The 18,388-nt window shown below is 33.6% G+C and overlaps 1 protein-coding gene and 1 non-coding gene across 2 annotated transcripts; one reads left to right on the forward strand and one right to left on the reverse strand.

Moving 5' to 3' along the window:
• Window positions 1-1,890: 1,890 nt before the first annotated feature.
• Window positions 1,891-1,998, forward strand: LOC112753320 (small nucleolar RNA R71). The gene has a single exon (XR_003177712.1). It is a non-coding gene; the product is annotated as a small nucleolar RNA R71 (small nucleolar RNA).
• A 12,896-nt stretch (window positions 1,999-14,894) lies between these two features.
• On the reverse strand, window positions 14,895-17,850 carry LOC112749623 (WAT1-related protein At5g47470). The gene is made up of 7 exons (XM_025797921.3): window positions 17,273-17,850; window positions 17,115-17,180; window positions 16,373-16,486; window positions 16,037-16,283; window positions 15,791-15,952; window positions 15,415-15,566; window positions 14,895-15,334 (listed from the first exon to the last, which is right to left on the reverse strand). Exons 1-7 carry the CDS (start codon window positions 17,476-17,478, stop codon window positions 15,217-15,219), a joined length of 1,065 nt encoding a protein of 354 aa, XP_025653706.1. The 5' UTR covers window positions 17,479-17,850; the 3' UTR covers window positions 14,895-15,216.
• Between the last annotated feature and the right edge of the window lie 538 nt (window positions 17,851-18,388).

The following is an 18,388-nucleotide window of genomic DNA, read 5'->3' on the forward strand; positions in this document are numbered from 1 at the left end:
ATTTTTCATTCTATTTTTCCTTCTGTTTTTGCTTTTTCAATTGTTTTTGTGACTTCACATGATCATCAACCTACAGAAAACATAAAATAACAAAAGAAAATAGAAATTTAACATAGATAATTAAAGATTGGGTTGCCTCCCAACAAGCACTTCTTTAATGTCAATAGCTTGACAGTGGGCTCTCATGGAGCCTCACAAATGTTTAGAGCAATGTTGGAACCTCCCAACACCAAACTTAGAGTTTGAATGTGGGGGTTCAACACCAAACTTAAAGTTTGGTTGTGGCCTCCCAACACCAAACTTAGAGTTTGACTGTGGGGACTCTGTTTGACTCTGTATTGAGAGAAGCTTTTCATGCTTCCTCTCCATGGTGACAGAGGGATATCCTTGAGCTTTAAACACAAGGGAGTCTCCATTCACTTGAATGATCAATTCTCCTCTGTCAACATCAATCACAGCTTTTGCTATGGCTAGGAAGGGTCTGCCAAGGATGATGGATTCATCCATATACTTCCCAGTCTCTAGGATTATGAAATCAGCAGGGATGTAATGGTCTTCAACCTTTACCAAGACATCCTCTACAAGTCCATAAGCCTGTTTCTTTGAATTGTCTGGCATATCTAGTGAGATTCTTGCAGCTTGTACCTCAATGATCCCTAGCTTCTCCATTACAGAGAGAGGCATGAGGTTTATGCTTGACCCTAGGTCACACAGAGCCTTCTCAAAGGTCATGGTGCCTATGGTACAAGGTATTGAGAACTTTCCAGGATCTTGTCTCTTCAGAGGTAATCTCTGCCTAGTCAAGTCATCCAGTTCTTTGATGAGCAATGGAGGTTCATCCTCCTAAGTCTCATTACCAAACAACTTGGCATTTAACTTCATGATTGCTCCAAGGTACTTAGCAACTTGCTCTTCAGTAACATCTTCATCTTCATCAGAGAAAGAATACTCATCAGAGCTCATGAATGGCAGAAGTAAATTCAATAGAATCTCTATGGTCTCTGTGTGAGCCTCAGATTCCCATGGTTCCTCATCAGGAAACTCCATGGAGGTCAGTGGACGTCCATTGAGGTCTTCCTCAGTGGAGATCACTGCCTCTTCCTCCTCTCCAGGTTCGGCCATGTGAGACGTATTTATGGCCTTGCACTCACTCTTTGGATTCTCTTCTGTATTGCTTGGGAGAGTACTAGGAGGGAGTTCAGTAATTTTCTTACTCAGCTGACCCACTTGTGCCTCCAAATTTCTAATGGAGGACCTTGTTTCAGTCATGAAACTTTGAGTGGTTTTGATTAGATTAGAGACAATGGTTGCTAAGTCAGAGTGGCTCTGCTTAGAATTCTCTGTCTGTTGCTGAGAAGATGATGGAAAAGGCTTGCTATTGCTAAACCTGTTTCTTCCACCATTATTATTGTTGAAACCTTGTTGAAGTCTCTGTTGATCCTTTCATGAGAGATTTGGATGATTTCTCCATGAAGGATTATAGGTGTTTCCATAGGGTTCTTCCATGTAATTCACCTCTTCCATTGCTGGGTTATCAGGATCATAAGCTTCTTCTTCAGAGGAAGCTTCCTTAGTACTGCCTGTTGCTACTTGCATTCCAGACAGACTCTGAGAAATCATATTGACTTGTTGGGTCAATATTTTATTCTGAGCCAATATGGCAATCAGAGTATCAATCTCAAGAACTCCTTTCTTCTGAGTTGTCCCGTTATTCACAGGATTCCTTTCAGAAGTGTACATGAATTGGTTATTTGCAACCATTTCAATGAGTTCCTGAGCTTCTGCAGGCGTCTTCTTCAGATGAAGAGATCCTTCAGCAGAGCTGTCCAATGACATATTGGATAGTTCAGACAGACCATCATAGAAGATACCTATGATGCTCCATTCAGAAAGCATGTCAGAAGGACACCTTCTAATCAATTGCTTGTATCTTTCCCAAGCTTCATAGAGGGATTCACCTTCCTTCTGTCTGAAGGTTTGGACTTCCACTCTAAGTTTGCTCAATTTTTGAGGTGGAAAGAACTTTGCCAAGAAGGCATTAACTAGCTTTTCCCAAGAGTTCAGGCTTTCTTTAGGTTGTGAATCCAACCATGTCCTAGCTCTGTCTCTTACAGCAAAAGGGAAGAGCATAAGTCTGTAGACTTCAGGGTTAACCCCGTTGGTCTTGACAGTGTCACAGATTTGCAAGAATTCAGCTAAGAACTGATGAAGATCTTCCAATGGAAGTCCATGAAACTTGCAATTCTGTTGCATTAGAGAGACTAATTGAAGCTTAAGCTCAAAGTTGTTTGCTCCAATGGCAGGGACTGAGATGCTTCTCCCATAGAAGTCGGGAGTAGGTGCAGTAAAGTCACCAAGCACCTTCCTTGCATTGTTGGCATTGTTGTTTTCGGCTGCCATGGTTTCTTCTTCTTTGAAAAGCTCTGTTAGGCCCTCTAGAGAGAATTGTGCTTTAGCTTCTCTTAGCTTTCTCTTCAAGGTCCTTTCAGGTTCAGGATTAGCTTGAACAAGTATGCCTTTATTTTTGTTCCTACTCATATGAAAGAGAAGAGAACAAGAAAGTAGGGAATCCTCTATGTCACAGTATAGAGATTCCTTGAGGTGTCAGAGGAAAAGAAGAATAGAAGGAGGAGCTAGATAGAAGAGAATTCGAACTTATCAAGAGGGATAGAGTTCGAATTGCACCTTGAGGAGGAGTGTTAGTCCCTTAAATTGAAGGATGTGAGAAGAGGAGAAGAATTTTCGAAAATAAATTAAAAAGATTTTGAAATAATTAAAAAGAAATTTGAAAATTTGATTGAGATTTTTGAAAATTAAGATTAGGAAAGAAATTAAGTGATTTTTGAAAAGATTTTGAAATTGTAAATTAAAAAGATATGATTGAGAGTTAATTTTGAAAAAGATATGATTGAGAAGATATGATTGAAAATCAATTTAAAAAAAGAAAGTTTAAAAATTAAAGTTGATTACTTGACTAACAAGAAATTAAAAGATATGATTCTTAAAATTTAAAATTTGATCCTTTCTTAGTAGGCAAGTAATAACTTTAAAATTTTAAAGTAAATCATTAATTTTAGCAAGGATTTTCGAAAATAGTAAAAATAAAAAAAAATGGAAAGAAATTGATTTTGAGAAGATATGATTGAAAGGATATAATTTGAAAAAGATTTGATTTTGAAAAATTATGAAGATTTGAAAAAAATTTGAATTAAAAACAAAATCTTCCCTATAATGTCCTTCTGGCGTTAAACGCCCAGAATGGCATCCATTCTGGTATTTAACGTCCAAAATGCTACCTTTTTGGGCATTAAACGCCCAGCCAGGTACCTTGGCTGGCGTTTAAACGCCAGTTTTCCTTCTTCACTGGGCGTTTTGAACGCCCAGCTTTTTCTGTTTGATTCTTCTGCTGAATGTTCTGAATCTTCAATTCTCTGTATTATTGACTTGAAAAGACATAGTTTTGAGATTTTTTTTTTGAATTTTTCAATGATGAGAAACAATCAAAATACAATTAATCTTAGGAAACTCAAATCAAACAATGCATGCAGGACACCAAACTAAAAAATTTTCATATAAGAGACACTAACAAATTGAGAATGCATATGAGAAACAACAAAACACACAAAACAAGAGAATTTAAAGATCATAGCAATGAAATCATCAAGAACAACTTGAAGATTAATGAAGAACATAATGCATGTATTCGAAAAATGCAAGAAGAATAAAGACATGCAATTGACACCAAACTTAAAAATTGATACTAGACTCAAACAAGAAACATAAAAATATTTTTGATTTTATGGTTTTATAAAAAAAATTTTTTGTAATTTTTCGAAAATTGAGTGGAAAAGAAAATAAAGTGATTCAAAACTTTTAATAAGAATTCCAGGAATCATGCAATGTTAGTCTAAAGCTTCAGCAGGACATTACATTCAGCAGCTAAATTGATGAGAATCAATCAGCTTTTGTGATGATAAGAATATTACCTTGAAACTCTAGAATTCATTCTTAAAAATTCTGAAAAATAAAAAGAAAAGTACCTAATCTAAGCAACAAGATAAACCGTCAGTTGTCCAAACTTGAACAATCCCCGACAACGGCGCCAAAAACTTGGTGCACGAAATTGTGATCATCAACAATGGCGCCAAAGGACTTGGAGCTCTTAAACGTGAATCACACTTTGTCACAATTCCGCACAACTAACCAGCAAGTGCACTGGGTCGTCCAAGTAATACCTTACGTGAGTAAGGGTCGATCCCACGGAGACTGTCGGCTTGAAGCAAGCTATGGTCACCTTGTAAATCTCAGTCAGGCGAATTCAGATGGTGATAGAGAATTGATAATTAAAAGATAAATAAAACATAAAATAAAGATAGAGATACTTATGTAATTCTTTGGTTGGAATTTCAGATAAGCGTATGAAGATGCTTTGTTCCTCCTGAACCTCTGCTTTCCTATTGCCTTCTTCCAATCATTCATACTCCTTTCCATGGCAAGCTTTATGTTGGGCATCACCGTTGTCAATGGCTACTTCCCGTCCTCTCAGTGAAAACGTTCCAAATGCGCTGTCACCGCACGGCTAATCATCTGTCGGTTCTCGATCATGTTGGAATAGGATCCATTGATCATTTTGCGTCTGTCACATGCCCAACAATCGCGAGTTTGAAGCTCGTCACAGTCATCCGTTCCCAGATCCTACTCGGAATACCACAGACAAGGTTTAGACTTTCTGGATCTCAAGAATGACCGCCAATAATTCTAGCCTATACCACGAAGGTTCCAATCTTAGATTAGAAACCCAAGAGATACACATTCAAGCTTGTTTGCATGTAGAACAGAAGTGGTTGTCAGTCACGCGTTCATAGGTGAGAATGGTGATGAGTGTCACATAATCATCACATTCATCATGTTCTTGGGTGCGAATGAATATCTTGGAGAAGAAATAGACTTGAGTTGAATAGAAAAATAATAGTACTTTGTATTAATTCATGAAGAACAACAGAGAAAGCAGAGGAACAAAAAACAATAGTACTTTGCCATGGAAAGGAGTAGGATTGATTGGATGAAGACAGCAGGAAAGCAGAGGTTCAGAGGAACGAAAGCATCTCTATACGCTTATCTGAAATTCTCACCAATGAATTACATAAGTATTTCTATCTTTATTTTCTGTTTATATATTATTATTATTCGAAAACTCCATAACCATTTGATATCCACCTGACTGATATTTACAAGGTGACCATAGCTTGCTTCAAGCCGACAATCTCCGTGGGATCGACCCTTACTCACGTAAGGTTTTATTACTTGGACGACCCAGTGCACTTGCTGGTTAGTTGTATCGAAGTTGTGACAAATTATGAATTAAGATTAGAGCACCAAGTTTTTGGAGCCATTACCAAGGATCACAATTTTGTGCACCAAGTATCAACATTTAACCTCGAATGAAGGACTAGATGTAGAAGGTCTGGGAAGTATTGGTGCAGAAACAAGCACTTCATCCTCTTGGATGGCATGATTTAGATGGAAACCAGGTTAGCTAAGGTGGCACTTGTAGGTGTGGTAGAAGCACCCAAGTTTCCAGATTCTTGACCAGGGAGAGTTTGAAATTCAGCCTGTTGAGGGAGACTGGAGAGTCCTTGGGGAGTTTCTAAGACCTTGAATCGAGGAGAATCTGAATTTGTAGTTTTAGCAACTCGAGAAACAGAGTCAGAGTCTAGAGCCACTTGGTATTCAGCAGAAAGTGAAGCTTGGATGATTGGTGAGGTAGGTCCAAAGATTTGAGTCTGTGTTGGAGAGTGCTGAGTAGGGTCCTTTGTCAAATCAATCACCTGTGTTCCAGTGGGAGGCGAAAAAGCAACTCATAGTGGCTGAATAGACTCTGTAGCTTGGATTGAATCATGAGATGTGGAGTGTCCCTGCTCATGTTATTGTTGTAGCAGTGGCTGATTAGGTGCCAGAGGAGATGTGATTGATTGGGCAGCAGTGGGCTGATATGAAAGGTACTCAGTTATAAGTTAAGATTTATTCAAACTCAAATGAAATATATGCAGAAATGATAATGTTACCAGAATGAGTCTTGGTTTTCGAATTAATTGAGGACCCGAATCTGAATCAACTGTGTCCTCTGACTGAGAAAAAGCAGCAAGGATGTTCCGGATGGATTGCTCACTTCCATCAGAGCTCTCACTCGATGGTTTTGCAATCGTAATTGATGAAAAGATCGAAATCAAGAGTTGTTAAGTAATGTGATTAAGAAGTATTTCAGTTTAAGGTGCATGGGTACAGGCACGGACCCAATAAGAACTATGAGGGGGCACTTGCCCCCACTGTGTTTTTTTTTTTTTTTTTACAAAAAAATAGTTATATATAATGTATTTCTACTTCAAATTTTAAATGATCCCACTGCAAATAAATTAAATTTAATTGGCTAAAGTTCGAAATTTATTTTTTTATTTTTCTATTATTTTAAGTATTATTTAACCTAATTAAATTTAGTTTTTGTGTCATCACTCCTTTATTCTCTTAAACCCTTTTTTTTATCTTTCTTTATTTGTAACATTCTTTTTCTATTCCTTGTCTAGTAGTCACTTTCTGTTCATCGGAAGGTAAAATTCAAATTCTTCACGTTTTTTTATATAACTTTCTATGACTCTATGTATCTTTCAATTTCATTGTTTCTCTGTTTGATATTTTCAACTACAAATTTTAATTCAAATAATTATAGTTTAAGTATTAATCTAATATTTTATTCTCTTCATGTCTTTATATATTTTATTTTATTCCCAATTTATTCATCTTTATTACTTATTTTTTATCTTTTGTTCTATTATATGTACCTGTATTACATATAAAATTTTAAAATAAATTGATTAATGTACTAATTTAGAATATATTTTTTATTTATGAAAATAGTAATGACAAAATATTTTAATTACAGTACATAATTAAACAGATGAACAAAATCTTTCATATAATATTATATAAAAATTAAATTAAAAAATATATAACAAATTTAATTATTTTAAAAAGAAAGAAGGAAGAAAATTGTAAATTAAAGTTCTATTATTTTATATAAATATATTTTTATATATAGATTTAATTTTTCTAGTATTTATATATAATTCTAGTTTTAAATTATAAATATTAGTGTATCATTAGTTATTAATGTGCTAATTGAGTCCCTTTTTTATTATTAAATGTATATAAAAAATTAGTTAAGATAACAAGTTATCTATAATTTAGTTAAAATATTTTAAATTCAAGTTTTAGAAATAATTTTTTTTATAAATTATATATAATGAATAGTATTTTAAGAATAAAAGTGTTCATTAAATTTTTTTAATTTTTATATCTTCATATAATTAATAATATTCAATAAAATTTATTTTACTGTATATATTTTTGCCCCCACTCCTAATATTGTCTGGGTCTGTCACTGCATGGGTATTTGTAGAAATAGTTACCCTTCTGGAAGTTCTGGTGGGAGTTCTTCAATTATTGTGTTGTGGTTGTCGTAAGGAGGCTGTGGTGTCAGCTTTTCTTTTTTGAGTTTTTTGGGAGAACCTTCAGCGGCAGGGGCTGTTCGAATGGCAGATTGCTGGATTTCTTCTAAAGTACGACTGTACCTAGAGTAGTAAGCAATCCACCATTCAAAACAAGACTTGGTGATATATGAGCTGCGAACATAAACGAGAAAATTGAAATGCTCCCTTTGTTGTTGATTTTTTAAGAGGCAGAAATCAAGTTCACTTTGAGAAGTCAAAGTGATGTGGCAAAATGGTTTGTTGTTTCGAGGAAGAGGGGTTGGAATGGCCTGTGAGAAACCCAGTTGCTTGGCTATGAAATGAAGGTCATACAAGGTTATCTTTAACTTTTTTTTTTGTGCTGGGGTAGCCCTGTAGGAATTACTTGAACGTCCAGCAAATTCGCCAAATTTCGATTAGCCAGTTCATTTTTCTCAGTATCATGTGGAAAAAGCAAGTGATCGAGTCATACAGGACCACAATTTCGACGCATAAAGGGGGCGAAATTGAGGTTTTCATTATAAAAGTCTTTACAGGAATGGAAGAGAGAAAAAATAGCTCAAAATCAGTCTTCGTCCGATTGTGTTTCTGGAAAATCTGGCTTGAAATCAGCTAATCGGAAGCCTTTAATGTGCTATTTATCTGTAGCACCACCTCCAGGCTTTGTCATATATTTTTTGAAAATGGCATTAAGTCATAGTTGAAGAAGCCAGAGAGGACCACCTGTACTGATCAAATAATAGTTTCGGAGACAATTTAAAAATTGACCAAGCTCTTCGAAAATATGTCCTAGAAGAAGCTTGGTCAAATTAAGATTATTTTCTCCATGAAGCAGAGCAGCAGAGGAAGAAAAAACTTTGACATCTGGACACTTCGGGAGCAAAAAATGATTGCATTTAGTCAATAAAACAGAAAGACCACATGCTCATCGTCTGTAACAGCAGTTCCCTCCTTACCTATGTGATGAGCAATAAATTCACTATAGGAAGTGGTGGAAGCAATGGTGTATTGATGTCTGGGTTGCATGTCAGAAGTAAAGTCTGGGGGACTTATCGGGAGCCCAGTAATAACGGCTACGTCCAAAAGAGACATACCAATCATTCCACAAGAAAGGTGGAAATTGTTGGTAGTTCTGTTCCAAAAGCAAGTTACAGCTCCAATCATCCAGGGGAGTATTGAAGGTGAGAAGTGGGAAAGCCTTAGAAGGTCCTGAATTCCAAGAGCCCCCCAAGCAGCGCTTTTTAAAGGAGCAAGCGCTGGTACCAGGCTATGAAATCATACCCTCGAGGGTTAATCTTTGGATTATTTCTGAAGGGTTTCTGATTGATAAAGAAAGAGATATCAAGGGCTTGGTTGATCAACAAATCCTCTCCCTGAGCACTGGGAAAGAAAGGCAGCTTCTTGTTTGCCCTTTCCAGGGTTTTGACAGGCCCATGAAAACAATGAACATCTCCACCCACTGTAAAAAGGATTAGAATTCTGTTATCATTGATTTGAATTTGTGGATCATCATTGACTTGGTTTAATACATGAAGAGCTGGTGGAGCCAGTGGTTCTACTGCGGGGCCTTTTCCCTTGTCTTGGGCAGCAGCATGAGATGAAGAAGTGGCCATTGCAAAACAAAGAAGAAGGAAGTTTGGAAGGTTAAGGGTTGTGCGAAAAAGATTTACGCGAAAGGAATTCAGGAAGCAAGGGTTTGAGAAAAATTGAACAAAGGAGGAAGTGTCGAATTTAAAGAAGTATTACTGTAGCCGTTATTGCAGAAGGAATGCAAAAAAGAGGTAACTTTACGAAGAAGGCGAAGTGGTGGAAAAAGAAAGCGTAGGTCCCGGAAAACGTGTCAAGTGGGTTAGTATTAATGGGTAAGTTAAATGATAATTATTACTGATTCAAGATATTATAATTTGAATTTGGATTAAGTGTTTCATCTTCCAATAATGCTATTGAAGGCAAACACATTAATCCAAGGGGGGCAATTTGTTAGTCGAAAAAATATTTTCAATTAAGATAAGTTAGTTCGAAGTAGTGAAAAGGTCGATTGAGATGTAAGCAATTGTCGAAAAGATGCACGTGCAGGCATTGGTTGGAGGAACTTGACACGGACTCGATTTCAAACACCTTATTAAATCGAACGGGCCTAGTCGAACAAGTATTCGAAATGAGTAATCGAATAGTTGTTCGAAAAGCAGATCGGGCAGTTACGTAAGTGGAGAAGTTAAAGGCTTTCATCATGTGATGAATTTGTGGGTAACGTTCATTGGCAAAAGAGCAGGAACGGTTACCTGGGAGTGCGCATACAAGATAGCGCTATGTAATTAATAATCGGTTATAGAAGTAGACTATAAATACTAGAAAGTTTTAGGGAATAATGGTTGGAACTTCGACTCAGAAATTACTCATACACACTCACATCCCCAGAGACTTTCTGAGTCTGCTTTGAGTCAATTATCTGTAGGGTTCCTTTCACATGTCTTTATCTTTTCAATTTAATTTTCTGTAAACCTTTTCAAGCAAATTTATGTTTCAAGTAATGATTTAACTTTCGAGGGCAATTTATCTTCCAGCATCTTTAATTTTCTCGCCAAAAGCCCTTTGCCAGTCCAAGGCACCTTTATTGCTTTCTTTAAATTTCAATTCAAACCTTTTCCGATTTCAGTTAATTTACTTTTTGAATTTATTGTCTTTAACTTCTTTTATCTTTTTACAAATTTTTATTTACTTGGTATTTCAATACCTGTCTAATCGAAGACACTTTGATGCACTTATAGAAAACTGGTACCTGCAAAAGAGGAGTTGGTTTCGCTCCTAGATCATTAGAATCGAACCACCATCGATTTGCAAAAAATCGACAAAACATTCTCTTTTTGTTTTCTCACAAATACCCATCAGTATCTAACAGGTTTTACATCTTCTGGTGTACGGACTATAAGTTCAAAAACTTCACGCTTTACAAGTGAATCTAACTCAGTCTTCATAGCTTCTTCCTATTTCGGCCAATCATTCTTTTGTCAACATTCTTCGACTATTCTTGGCTCAAGATCCTTACTTTCATGGATGATGTGTAATGCCACATTATATGCAAATATTTTATTGACAATTGTTTCATTTCGGTTCTATTTTTCTCCTGTAAAGATATAATTTATCGAGTTCTCATCATTTTTACAATTTTAAGTATTTTCAGGTACCTAAACGTCTTCTAGTGTCAAAACTATATCAGAATTTTGGACAACTGTAGGTGTCTTTTCTATGTCTTTGTCTTTTTCAATAGGAATAATATTTACCTCTTTTTTTTCGATGATTTTTATCTTTGGAACTGATAGGCCTACACGCTTCTGACGTGAATTTGTTTCGGTGACCATTTGTCGGATTGGGACATTAATTCGAATTGGAGTATTTTCAACTGGTATATAGGATTTATTAATCCTTTTCGTATTAGAAAATACATCAAGCAATTCATTTGCTATTCTTTGCAAATGTATAATCTTTTGAACTTCTAATTCATATTGCCCTGATTGAGGATATAAATGCATCAAGGATGATGCATTTCAATTAAATTCTTTTTCCTCTCTCCCCCTAACGTTAAAAATTTTGATTCATCAAAATGACAATATGCAAATTGAGCTTTAAACACATCTCCTGTTTGTATCTCAAGATACCTCATTATAGAGGGAGAATCATATCCCACATAAATTCCCAAGTTTTGTTGGGGTCCCATTTTAGTGCGAGAAAGTGGGACAACTGGAACATGTATTGCAACCCAAATATTCTTAAATAGAAAATATTTGGCTGCTAGCCAAAAACTAATTGTAGAAGAGAGAATTGATGGTAACTTGTTGGCTTCAAACAAATAAGTGCTGCAGCATATAAAATTGCATGCCCCCAAACAGAGGTTGGAGGATTTGTTCTCATAAATAAAGGTCTAGAATTGGAGGCATTTAATAAGTGATTCAACTAACCCATTTTGTGTATGAACATGAGCTACTGGATGTTCAATGCTTATTCCGTTAGCCATACAATAAGCATCAAAGGTTTGAAAAGTGAATTCACTAGTATTATCAAGACGAATTGCTTTAATTAGAATTTTTTTGGAAACTGTATTTTTAATTGAATAATTTGAGCAAGTAATCTCACAAACACCAGGTTGTGAGAAGACAATAAGCACACATGTGACTATCTCAAAGATGTGTCTAATAGGATCATAAAATATCTAAAAGATCCACATGGTAAATGAATAGGTCCACATATATCGTCTTGAATCCTTTCAAGTAATTCAGGAGACTCAAATCTAATTTTTACTGGCGATGACCTTAAAATTAGTTTTTCCTGAGAACATGCAGCACAACAAAATTCACTAAATAATAATTTTTTGGTTATTTAGTGAATGTCCATGGGAGTTTTTAATAATTCTCTGCATCATTGTTGTTCTAGGATGACCTAATTGATCATGCTAAATTATAAATTTATTTGGATTAGTAAACTTCTGGTTTACAATGGCATGCGATTCAATTGCACTAATTTTAATATAATATAACCCAGATGAAAGTGAGGATAACTTTTCTAATATAACATTTTTATTTGAATCATGAGTTGTGATATATAAGTACTCATGATTTTTCTCACTCATTGTTTCAATATGATATCCATTTCGGCAAATATCTTTAAAACTCAACAAGTTCCTTAGACACTTGATAGACAATACTGCATTATTTATCATGAATTTTGTTCCTTCGGGAAATAAAATTATAGCTCTTTTGGAGCTTTCTATCACATTGCCTGAGCCAATAATAGTATTAACATATTCTTCTTTTGATATAAGATGAGTAAAATATATATTATTTTTGAAAATGGTATGCGAACTTGCACTATTCGCAAGACAAGCATCTTCATTATATATCCTTACCATTTTCTTCAAAGACAAATAATAATAATAAAATGACTAGCCGTACATGTGCAGTAAAATTGTATTCCTAATTGGAATTATTTTTCTAAGAAGCACTATTCATAAAAATAGTGTCATGTATTAAAATTTTATGATTATTACCATTATTATTATTTTAAAACTTGACACATTTATTGATTTTGAAATTCATAAACATAGACATAAATATTTTATTAAACATTATTTTTATAATTATATTTGAAATTTAAATACATAAAAAATAAAACTTAACAAGAAAATTTTTACATTATTTATTTACATAAATAATTAACGAACCTAAATATTAAACTTTTTCATCATTGATCAAATAGCCAATATTTTCTTCAAGATTCTCAAAGAAATCAGACATTTTATAATCAAGTGTAATTTTCAGCAACATTCTTTGAAATAAAATTTATCTCATTTCTTTTGTCATCCTTTTTTAAAGATACTTGATAAAGATCAACTAAAAGCCTTGGAGTACAATAGATACGTGACCAATGACCCTTTTCTCACCCTTTCCACCATAAGGAAAAAATTTATCCTCTGTTGATTTATTTTTTCTATTATTTCTTTTTTTATCCCACTTCTGCTGAGATCCTTTCTTGTGAACATAATTTTTCTTCCTTCCATAATTTTTTTTTGTTACCAAAACCTTGCTATTTACCTCTTCTAGAGTTATGATTTGCTGCATTTGCTTCAGAAAATGGGGCGGTCCCAATTAGGCGCGCTTCATGATTTCTTAAAAGCAATTCATTGTTACGTCAGTAATAAAAAGGTAAGAAATTAGTTCAAAATATTTTTTAAATTCTTTTTCTTAGTACTACTGCTGCAGGAGCACATTCGAGACATGGAAGGTCGAGAAAGTTTTCTCTATTATGTCATTATCAGTTATCTTTTCCTCACACAATTTCATTTGTGAGGTCATTCGGAACATTGTTGAATTGTATTCATTTATGAATTTAAAATTCTGTAGACGCAAGTGTGTCCACTCATATCAGACTTGAAAAAGTATCACTATCTTTTTATTATTATACTTTTTTTCAAGGTTGTTCCACAGATCTACGGGATCTTTTAGTATGAAATATTCATTTTTCAATTATACGTCAAGATGACAATGAAGAAAGATCATGACTTTGGCTTTATCCTTTTAGGATGCATTATTTTCACCTTTAATGGTATCTCCAAGATCTATTGAATCAAGATGAATTTTGACATCTAATACCCATGATAAATAGTTGTTTCCAGATATATCAAGAGCATTAAATTCAATATGAAAGAGCTTTGATATAATAAAAATTTATTACCTGAGTCTTCTTAAATTTTGATCAGAATCTCATGCTGATAACATGTTGTACGATAAATAAATAAGAAAAAAAAAATAAATATAAAATATAAAAATATAAATAGATAACTCTAGTATTAATATTTTTTAATATTAGTATTTTAATATAACTGAGATAAAACATATGTATTTCAATATATGAAGAAAAAGAAAGAAAAATATTTTATGCAAGAATAATTTTTAATTTTCTTGTGTTATGTCTTATGCTAATGTTATGAAGTCTTATTTATATATGTATGAGTATATCATTTTCAAACTTTATTAAAGGTTGGTCTTTTCTTTTGTAAGAATCTTAAATCTCTCTCTTCAAAACTTCAACCGCCAATATTATTAGACATCCATCTCATGTATTTTTACTACAACAATATATTGTTTATTTCACCAATCTCGTATTTTATTTTCTATTAGTGCTATTGAATTTAATAGGTGAAGGTAGTACCGTAGTAGTGTTAGAAACTTAGTTAACGGGACCATGCGGGAAGTTACAATTAATTAAACAGAAATATTAGAAGATTAATAAAATTTATTATAAAATTATTATTTTTGGTCAGTAACTAATTGTTAATATTTAAAAGTGTAAATTAAAAATATATTATTAAATTATTAAATTAAAAAAATTAAATTAATAACTAAAAATAATAATAAAAATATTAAAAAATTATCAAAATTTATTATTTATAATCATCAATTAGATATTAATATTTAAAAATATAAACTAAAATATATTATTAAATTACTAAATAAATTAGATCAATAATTAAAAATAAAGATAAAAAAAATAAATTCTAATGACTCTTTACTATTTTTCAACAATAAATTGGTCCCATTTTTCTTAATTAAAGGTATAGAATATTCCATCCCAATGTTAGTAGCAGCAAATTGCCATGGTCAATCGTCAATCGTCAATTTACAGTATTTTTTGGGTTTGAGAAGTCAAGTTGAAGTTTTATTACATGGAATCAGCAGCATTGACATTTCATCCATTTGAAAGTGATCCAACATAAAGGACTAAACTATGGTTCGGAAATTGTAAAAGATCAACTTCCTTATCTTGTTTCATTTCTATTCAACTTTATCAATTATTTAACAAATTTAAATCAAGACAAACTTTCGCACAATAAATAATCGTTGTATTAATTAATTCATATTTTAATTATAACTATTTTAATACAGTATACACTATAATCTTTGATATATTCCAAATTCAAATTCAATACACACATAATTGGGATTCTTCTTAACACACTACGACATAGTTCGAATCTGTGGAGCAGCTCGTTTTGCAAGGAAGTCAGCTACATTATTTGCCCTTCTTTATATCATGTTAAATCGCTGTTAAATCTTCATCGTGTATCACTGTATCATAGCACACTTAACTTTTCCAATCTTGGTCACAGCATGTGCATCTATTTGCACAATTGAAAACACAATCAACTTAAAAAAGCCTTCTCAATCTCATTGCCATTATTTCCTCTTGCGTTGCCTTCTTTGTCTTTGGCCCAAAGAACTAAGTACAGGCCAGTGAACATGAGTAACATACCTGCAATGCTGCAAAGCAGTAGTATTGGTAATAAATGAATAACGTCTGTAATAATTAATATTAGCTAGGAATGTCAATAAAGTTATACCTTCCAAAATTAATAGTGTCTCTCATGGTAACAAGGGAGAAAATGACAGAGCAGACTGTAGCAATGGGGCTAAACATGGAGACCAAGACTGGTCCTTTCTTCTTAAGTGCCCAACCATTGAAGCTTAAACATATTCCACTCGCTACACCTGCCTGTGTGTCTATATTAGAATTTTTTGCCTTTATGACATTGAAACTATAACATGTGGTTGCCATAAATAACCATACCTCATCCACTTTAATGTTAGACTAGCTACCATACTTTATTTATATAAATAAATCATACTAATAGTAATAACAATGGAATTTTCAATATAGATTAAGATTACCCTGCCAAGGCTTAACTAAGCATCAAGATGCATTTATTTTGAAATTACCAGAAAAGAATAGCCAATTAGGTCTTTAAAACGCAGAACTTGCCAATCAGTTTTCACTTGGTGCTCTGTAAGTAACTGAAAAACTGCGGTCATGAAGGCCCCTAACAAGGACGTTATTGCACCCAAGGACATAGGTGCCGCAAAATCTCCAAGAACAAAAGCCTGCATTATAATTCTTTTATCAACTTCATGGCTTTTAACATTTTTCTAATGCAAACTTTTTAACTGGATCACATCACATGGTACCTGCAGGACTACGCTGCTCGACAGTATGAAGACTGCAGCGACAAGATAGAGGCTGCCAATCATCTTGTGCTTGTCGAAGACAAACTGCAATGGCGTCGATGATGATTGAACTGTAGCCTCAAAACCGGTTTCCGGAGGAGCAGAAATGGTTTGCATTATGCTCATTGTGAGAGCCCCAAAAACACATAGCAGTGTTCCTAAGATTTTTACTTTGCTATGTGTGTTCCTTAAGTTTACACTCTCCAACCTGCCCCCAAATTAAGAACTTACTTCGCATCTTGGATGTAGTTAAAGCATTTATAGATCACCATATGATTTTAATGTTAGTTAGATTACCCAAAAGTCCAAGACATGATGAAGATAAGACCCGGTGCAAGGTTTGGCATTGCAGTTCCCATTGCTGGTGAAGTTAGATTGATTCCTTTCAGAAACAGACACTGGAAAGCTAGTCTGCATAACAATAGCATCTCTTATTTTAAAAAATTGGATTCATAATTAATATACCATATGTTGGATAAACGTCATAAGGTAAGGATTGTCTTATAATATGTTTATTTTCTTTTCCTATATAAGTAACAATTTGGAATACATTACTGCAGCAATGTTTGGGTCAACTTAGCCTGCTGTAATTAAACTAATCAAGTATTATCATTGACTGTTGAATCATTAATAAGAGGACAAAGGAAAAGAACAATAAAAACCAATATAGGCTGCTTATGCAGTCAGTATTTTCCTTCAACAGTTTCTTTATGTTTCTCAACTTCTAACCTACTACTCATTAGTCATTTCCAAACTCTGTCACATTCCATAATTTAAATTCTCAAAGTCCTTAAACAACTTAATTCCCGAAGAAAAGACTACCTATCTTTCATTAGTCATTATAAAAAGATAAACTAAGCAAAGCTGTGATGACATATGCACCTTGCTTTTTAAGTTGGCCACTCTCTACTTTCCCTTGATTGAACATCTCAATTGAGGCGATTCTAACTCGCACAAAATTAAGTCGTTTCAAGATAGACACTGGACTAATCAATTTTCATCATATGAAATTAAAGAATGAGGGATAAGTGTTCCTTACCCTCCAAATGAAAGAAACAAGAGTTGCATAATCAGCTTGAGTTTGCACTCCTTGGGCCACTTAGTCCTGCAATAGATACAAATAAAACATGATGATACTAATCTCTGTTAAAAACCGCATTCCTAAAAACCATTCAGGGAGAAGTTAGAGAGAGGGACCTTTCAAAATAAAAGGCAACGGGGAAGAGAACAAGGAAGGTAGCTAGGGAAGTGAAAATAACAATGGTAAGAGAGTTAAGGCCTAATGACATAGCATAACTCATCAGAAAAGCGTTCCCTGCGTAGATAAATTGGACTCCGATCAACCCTCCGATTATTGCAACATCTTCCACCACCCTCTTATTTCTGATTTCCATAATCGCCATATTTTTGCTTCCTAACAAATAATAGCTCCCTCTCTTGTTGTATGTTATCACAAGAGAAGATATCTTGCACTACCCTGCCCTGTCTTCATTTTTTCTTGCGTTTTATGCATACGTTTCGGAGAACGGTGGCATATATGCTACCTTCTTTGGTCCTGTATGTATGTTCCTTTTAATTATCATACAAATCCTTTGTATTTTGTTCAAGGCAATGGAGCTAACCTTCATGATGATGATGATTGTGTTTTCAACAAGTACCTACCATTCTCTGTGGTTTGACTTGTTTTATTCTACAATTTTTACTATGATATAAATAGCTGTATGTGGCTAACGCTGAAATGATTTTCTCTGATCTAAATCTGGAGTTTTTCTTATAAATAGAGAAAGGATTGTCCTTCCCATTGTCTATTTTACAGAAGAAACAAGTTTTTATAATGGGGGTTTCTAAAACTCCATTTACTATCAACTGTTTAATTCAAGCAACGGAAACATGTCCTTTCAGTGAACGGTTTCCAAGATCCCATGCAAACCATGCCTGTTTCTCTTCGGTAAATTTGAGAATTTTATATTATAATAACTATATCAAATTCTTTTCAAAAAAAAAAAAAAAAAAACAAACATGACTAATTGAAAATACAAAAATATTTTTAACTTTTAAAAATACGATACATTTAAGTCTTTTCGTCTAAAATATATAAAAACAAATCGATTTTTTAAAAAGATTTAGATGTCCTATATTTTAGAAAATCAGAATGTTTTTATATTTTTAATTAGACAGAGACTTATGTCTTTGAGATAAAAAAATTTTTATCATTTACTCAAAATGAAAAAATTGTTGAAATAAAATAGTGAAATTATATTTGAATCAAAGATAAAAATTACAAATTTATTAATTCAATATGATTAACTTTTT

The sequence above is a fragment of the Arachis hypogaea genome, chromosome 15 (assembly GCF_003086295.3).
Source record: "Arachis hypogaea cultivar Tifrunner chromosome 15, arahy.Tifrunner.gnm2.J5K5, whole genome shotgun sequence".
Lineage (NCBI taxonomy): Eukaryota > Viridiplantae > Streptophyta > Magnoliopsida > Fabales > Fabaceae > Arachis > Arachis hypogaea.

Coding starts and splice junctions, on each gene's coding strand:
- LOC112749623 (XM_025797921.3), bottom strand. CDS start 17,478: ATGGCGATTATGGAAATCAGAAATAAGAGGGTGGTGGAAGATGTTGCA. Junction 15,567..15,790: donor TAATTGGCTATTCTTTTCTG/GTAATTTCAAAA, acceptor ATAGACACACAG/GCAGGTGTAGCGAGTGGAAT. Junction 15,335..15,414: donor GACACTATTAATTTTGGAAG/GTATAACTTTAT, acceptor ACTGCTTTGCAG/CATTGCAGGTATGTTACTCA.